Source organism: Sapajus apella, unplaced genomic scaffold (genome assembly GCF_009761245.1).
Source record: "Sapajus apella isolate SASKATOON/1434 unplaced genomic scaffold, GSC_monkey_1.0 scaffold94, whole genome shotgun sequence".
In the NCBI taxonomy this organism is placed as follows: Eukaryota; Metazoa; Chordata; class Mammalia; order Primates; family Cebidae; genus Sapajus; species Sapajus apella.
Genome location: NW_022437034.1, coordinates 32,509 through 39,685, shown reverse-complemented (window position 1 = coordinate 39,685; position 7,177 = coordinate 32,509). Strand labels below are relative to the sequence as shown.

The following is a 7,177-nucleotide window of genomic DNA, read 5'->3' as shown; positions in this document are numbered from 1 at the left end:
TTTTTTTTTTTTGAGACGGAGTTTCACTCTTGTTACCCAGGCTGGAGCGCAATGGCGTGATCTCGGCTCACCGCAACCTCCGCCTCCTGGGTTCAGGCAATTCTCCTGCCTCAGCCTCCTGAGTAGCTGGGATTACAGGCACGTGCCACCATGCCCAGTTAATGTTTTGTATTTTTAGTAGAGACGGGGTTTCACCATGTTGACCAGGATGGTCTCGATCTCTTGACCTTGTGATCCACCCGCCTCGGCCTCCCAAAGTGCTGGGATTACAGGCTTGAGCCACCGCGCCCGGCTAAGACAGCAAATTATGACAGAAAACCAAATCATAACCTGTGAGATTCCCATCACTGGTCCCCCAGTTAGCATCCTCCTAGAATATCGAAGTCCTCACCCATAAAACCTTAAGCTGACAGTTGTATTCCTCTCCCACTCACCCTTCCAAACACAGGTTTTATTTTCTTATGTCTCCTATAGGATTATATAATATTCTACATTTGCTCTATGAATTTTATACACATCAAGCTAAAATCTGAAAGTTTTTTTAGCATTTCTACTGTGAAGCAGAAAACCAAAGCTTTCATTGGATGAGAAAAAATTATGTCTAACAGAAAATGTGGAAAAACATTTTTAAATGCCAACATCAGAATTTTTTTTTCCTTTTAGAATATTTTCCTGCTCTTGTACAACAATTGCTAACTACAGAGGAACGTGAGCAACAATTTGGTTCTGCTTGCTATTGCAAATGAAATGTGCCCACCCACAGGTACTTTTATTCTTTTTAAGTCAGAGTCCACTGCCATGATTCCAAAAAGCAACACATGGTATATTTGCTTTTGAAATTTATTTCAGGTGAGAGGACACTCACAGTCTAACAAAATAAACATAGAATTAAATCACATTCCCAAAGTCCAATTCTTCTTCCTAGTCAAGACAGGGTAAGATAGAGATACCAGACTTGGTCTGTATTAGTTTCTCCACATAGTCTACCCCTTTCTTCTTCTAACCCCCATCTACAACCCCAACAAATGAGAGCCATTTATAACAGTAAGACTAAATCTATTTCCCACAAAATGCCTGAGATGGATATAGCCAAGGCAGAAAGTATAGAAGGAGATTAGGAAATATAAGCAGTGTTTTTAATGATAAACTTCTATCTTTGTTTGAAGGAAAGGGGGCTTGATGGATCAATATGAAGAAGAAAAACAGAAAAGGGTTTAATTTACCTTGAAAATAACCACAATTCTATTTGTCCAGGCCCAGTGAATATTTGTGTCAAGCAATTTCATTCATTTCACAGTACCTAGCACATTGCTGACTGTGTGGTAAATATTAAATAAGTACTTGTTGGTTGATGAAACAGATACATGGAAATGCTGTATATACACAGGAAGCAGAAACTCAATGTGGTCAGGCAAATTTGAAAGCAAGGCAAGGTTTGGTTCTCTGTGTCAATATTTTCAAGTTACACACTGGGGAAACAAATGAAATAAAATTCTGCCACATTCATAGTTCAACATGTTGTTCCTCTTTGACTGCTAAAACTTTATATGTAAAAAAGGAAAGCTAGGATTAAGTAAAAATATTTTAAATTAAAGGTACACAAAATAATTAAAGATAAGTCATTTTATTGCTTAGTATTTCTTCTTGCATTTAAAAGGTGGCTTGCAAAGGTGGCTTACATTTGTAATAGCAATACACCACTTGAAATCTTAAACACATAAGCACCTAATTTGCTAGACTGAAGTTAGCCTTGAACTTTTAGTGATGCCATATGCTTTTAAATTAACCCTTCTAAACACTGTACAAATCTCATAACACAGACTGTGAGCTTATAACTGAATTAGGTTACTACTAAATACTCATCAGGCAAACTAAAGAAAATAAAGAAAACATGCATATTCTTACAGCTCCATGAAAGCCAAAATTAAAGATGGTATGATAAGAATTTGAGATTAAACAACTATAATTTGGATGTAAGATCTCCATGACTTACACATTAAGTTTAACTAAAATCTCTAAGGACCTTTTTCTTTGGAAAAGAATCATACATTTTAAAATAGCCTTTAATGAACAGTCTATTAAAATCACAATGGATCATAGCTGTCAACTTCAAATAGTGCCTTTCTTCTAGAGGGCTTAAGTTTACACACTGGTGCAACCCACAAATGCAGATGCTACAAAGGGAGCTATAAAGAAAAACAAATTTTATTCACAACCCTCTGCATACAAACTTTTCCTTCTGTAGACTTGTGTGGAGTTGAAAATAAAGGATGCTAATATGCACATTATGTAGCACATCAAAAAAAAAAAGAGAGAGAGAGAGAAAACACTTTAGTTGAGTGGAAATTCATCCATCTACTGAAAATCTGGGAGAATTCACATATACTGTACTCCAAATTTACCCAAGTGCAGAAAAAATATTATATGAAATGGAAAAATAATGAAATATTATTTAATCAACAGCTGATTACCTTTAAAATTTTGGGCTTCTTTTCCCTCTGGGGCCTCTTGTTTTCCTTTATAACCTAAAAAAAATCAAATTGCAAAATAAGCCTCTGTTTAAGAAATAAAATTAGCTCCCACATCCCCAAAATTTTTGACTAATTCTCTGTAAAACTATACCATTTAAAATCATCAACATGTTTGCTAGGCAGAACCTAAAGAGCTTATGTAAAATGTATACTTTAAAAGTCACTGAAAAAAAAATCTTGCATAAAGATGAAGTAGGGAAATACCCTTTTTTCCCCTTAAAGTCTGTCTTAATTAGCCTCTGCATTCTTCACAGCGAAGCCCACGAGGTAGCCATCTTGCTTGCTTCTGCAGAGGAAGCCTCTACAGTGGAACAGTTCTGCAAACTGCTTTTTGGTATTATTATCATGGTGTTTAAAGGCAGCCCTGGCCTGCCAGCACTGTAGACGTGCTGGGCATGCCTTTTGCAAAAACAGCCCCACAAAGAGTGCAGCCAATGGCAATGCAGAGCTTAGCAACTCCAAAGTGATCTTCTCAGCCTAGCCCTTCCTAGACAAAGGATCTCCTGTGCGGCTCGGCTCTCACCACAGGACACAGGCAGCCACAAGCTGCGACATGGAGTTCGCTGTAGAGGATCTGGTCGCGCCGAAATCACAGGAGGCTTCAGCAAAAACAATGCACACAAATCCCCCAGGTCACCACCATTGGATCGATGGCAGAGCCTCCCTGATTAGTAACCTCTTGGCGGCTCCGAGGGCAGGTCTGCATGGGGGAGGGGTGCGCTGCTCTGCCTCCAATGTACAGGAGACATAACCAAGCCTGGGGGGCATTTGGGCTTGCTGAAACTCTGGAAGGTATTGTGCATTTTTACTTTATAAGGCAAGGCTAAATATTGGCGATATTTAAGGCAGGGAGGTTATGTGAGGACAGTGTAGGCTCAGCTGTTGGGCTGCCTGTCTCATTCCTCGGGAACCACACCTCTTTGCAGCAGGCGCTTTGCCCAGAAACACAGTAATTTGATTTCTGTCAATAAATGTCCAATGACAATGGTGAATTAAAAAATAACAATAAAGCCACTGAAAAGGAAAAGGATGGGATGAGGACAAAAAAGAGGGGGAGGAGTTTTCAAAATACACTTGCCACCCTGAGTGACTAGAGAGAAAGGATTTTCTCTCTTGCTCTGGGCATTTCCGATGACCTTCATTTCCCAATAAAATTCCTTCCCTACCAGAAGGAAAATCTGGAGTCGTATCTTTGGGATAAAAGGACAACTTTGGCTCTTCTGTCTCCCAAGATCAACTGTCACTGAGCATCTATCCACCAACCTGCCAAGCAAGTCCCTATGTGGGGCCGGTCTGTGCACCAGACTTGCGGTCAGACAGAGCCACCCACTTCCTAGGGATCGGGACCTGAGCCAGGGGTAGAACAAGGCACCATCTCCCCACACACACCTGGACTGCCCCCACGCCCAGTGGGTGGTAGGCACTGGGACAGCTGGCACCACAGCTGGCACCTGCCAGACACTGAGAAAGGCAGGACCAGGAGCTGTGCCCCCCACCACCTCTCTTAGCTGCCTGGCATTGCAAGTGGCAGCAAAGCAGGGCAGCTGCAGTGAGCTGGCTGGTCTCAAGGTCACTGCCAAAATGCAGTGCAGAGGGCGGTCAAACTCCCATCACAGCCACCTTAACAGCTGCACAGATCTGGGGAAGACAGCCCTCGATCCAGCCTTGCAGGGCCAAAGTTTCAGCAGCACATTTGGGGGATTGGCAGGAGGGCCTCCTCGGCTGCTCAGCCAAAGATGGGTTTTCCACTTGCAGTTGGATTCAGAACAGATTCCCACAACAGAAATCAGGAACAGACTGAGGGCCGGAAGGCCTGCATTTCATCACCCTTAATTCCCAGCCTTTCAGTTTGCCACAAAAGCACGCTTTCCTTGTTGGAACGTGAAGTCCAGCATGCGTTGTTTTTCAACTTTTAAACTACCTCTCACAACCCACCCACCCCCCCAAATTTTTAACAAATTCATATAAGAAAAAAACCTACTGGCCAGGGATGGTGGCTCAAGCCTGTAATCCTAGCACTTTGGGAGGCTGAGGTGGCTGGATCACCTGAGGTAAGGAGTTCAAGACCAGCCTGGTCAACATGGTGAAACCACATCTCTACTAACATACAAAAATTATCCAGGCACAATGGCGGGTGCCTGCAATCCCAGCTACTCAGGAGGCTGAGACGGGAGAATCACTTGAACCCGGAAGATGCTGGTTGCAGTGAGCTGAGGTTGTGCCACTGCACTCTAGCCTGGGCAGCTGAGCAAGACTCCATCTCAAAAAAAAAAAAAAAAAAAACAAACCTACTGAGTATGGTATTCTTAACTCTTCCTTCAATGCTTGTAACAAAACCAATGGACTCTGACTTATGTATATCCACCAGTGCAACTTGGAACACACTAAGCCCACACTATCTCTGAGAAGTTCTATGTGAAGAATAAGCAGCATTGAAACAGGCAGAAAAATGATCAAATATAGTAAGATTTGAAAATGGGTACAAAACCTTTTAGCTGTACATACCCCCTTTATTGGTGATTTTTTTGTTTTTTGAGCTGGAATCTCTCTCTGTCACCCAGGCTGGAGCGAAGTATTGTGATCTTGGCTCACTGCAACCTCCGCCTCCCGGGGTCAAGTAATTCCCTGCCTCAGTGTCTCGAGTAGCTGGGATTGCAGGCCCCGCCACCACTCCTGGCTAAAAATACAAAAAATATTAGCCAGGAGTGGTGGCGGGGCCTGCAATCCCAGCTACTCCAGACACTGAGGCAGGGAATTACTTGACCCCGGGAGGCGGAGGTTGTAGTGAGCCAAGATCACAGTAGACATGGGATTTTACCATCTTGGCCAGGCTGGTCTTGACCTCCTGACCTTGTGATCCACCCGCCTGGGCCTCCCAAAGTGGTGGGATTACAGGCGTGAGCCATCCAGATGAGTTGTTTTTTTTTTTTTTTTTTTGAGACAGAGTCTGGAACTCTCGCCCTGGCTGGAGTGCAATTATGTCCACTCACTGGAACCTCTGCCTCCTGGGTTCAAGCGATTCTCCTGCCTCAGCCTCCCAAGCAGCTGGGATTACAACAGCTGCCTGCCACCATGACTAACTAAGTTTTTGTATTTTTAGTAGAGATGGGGTTTTACTATATTGGCCAGGCTAGTCTCAATCTCCTGACCTCGTGATCCACCCGCCTCAGCCTCCCAAAGTGCCGAGATTACAAGCATGAGGCACCGTGTCTGGCTTTTTTTGGTGATTTTTTAAAAATTGTGGTAAAATATACATAACACAAATTTATTATTTTAACTTTTTTTTTTTTTGAGATGGAGTTTTATTCTTGTCACCCAGGCTGGAATGCAATGGCGGATCTTGGCTCACTACAACCTCTGCCTCCTGGGTTCAAGTGATTCTCCTGCCTCAGCCTCCTGAGCAGCGGGATTACAGGCACCCACCACCACCCCCGGCTAATTTTTGTATTTTTAGTGGAGACAGGGTTTTGCCATTTTGGCCAGGTTGGTCTCGTACTCCTGACTTCAGGTGATCTGCCCACTTTGGCCTTCTAAAATGCTGAAATTACAGGCTGGGTAAGCCACTGCATCTGGCCTCATTTTAACAATTTTTAAGTGTATAGTTCAGTGACATTAAGTACATTCACAATGCTGTGCAACTATTACCTCTTGATTTCCAGAACTTTTCCTCCTTGTAAACAGAAACTCCATCCCCATTAAACAACAACTCCTCGTTTGCCTTCCCTAGCCCATACTAACTTCCATTCTACTTTCTGTCTTTAAAATGGACTACTCTAAGTACCTCCTATTAAGTGGAATCATATAGAATTTTTCTTTTCGTGTCTGTTAACTTCACTTGTTAATAGCATAATGTTTACAAGGTTAATCTGTGTTGCAGAATGTATCAAAATTTCATTCATTTTGAAGGCTGGACAATATTCCTTTGTATGTACATAACACATTTTGTTTATCCATTATTCTGTTGTTAGACATGGGTTGTTTCTACCTTTTGGCAACTGTGAATATTTCTTCTATGAATGTAGGTGTACAAGTAGGTATACAAGTAATATATACCTTGGAGTAGAAGTGCTGGATCATATGATAAGGCTATGTTTAACTTTTTGAGGAACTGCCAAATTTTTTCCATAGCAGCCACACCGTTTTACAATCCCATCAGCCATGCACAAGGATGGCCCTACATTTCTTGAAGTGCCTTGCATTTCAATTACACATTATGCCTCTTCTCTTGAATGATCGAATATAAATTTTAAAACATCAACATTTTTTCCAGGTTCATTGTTCAATATTTAGTAAAGTGGCCATGATATATAATTGTATAATTTAAATCAGTCAGCCAGGTGCAATGGCTCAAGCCTGTAATCCTAGCATTTTGGGACGCTGAGGTGGGTGGATCACTTCAGGTCAGGAGTTCGAGACCGGCCTGGCCAACATGGTGAAACCCAGTCTCTACTAAAAATACAAAAATTAGCCAGGTGTGGTGGCACACACCTATAGTCCTAGCTATTATGGAGGCTGAGGCAAGAGGATTGCTTGAACCTGGGAAGTGGAGGTTGTGCAGTGAACAGAGATTTGTGCCACTGCACTCCAGCCTGGGTGACAGAGCAAGACTCCACCTCAAAAAAAAAAAAAAAAAAAAAAAAAAAAAA

The 7,177-nt window shown here is 42.4% G+C and overlaps 1 protein-coding gene across 1 annotated transcript in view; it reads right to left on the bottom strand.

Moving 5' to 3' along the window:
• TET1 (tet methylcytosine dioxygenase 1) overlaps positions 1–7,177 on the bottom strand; it is a 129,180-nt gene that overhangs the window by 89,945 nt on the left and 32,058 nt on the right. Inside the window, exon 2 of the mRNA XM_032256155.1 lies at positions 2,472–2,525. Coding sequence (XP_032112046.1) covers positions 2,472–2,525 — 54 coding nt within the window. The remainder of the gene's footprint in view (positions 1–2,471; positions 2,526–7,177) is intronic.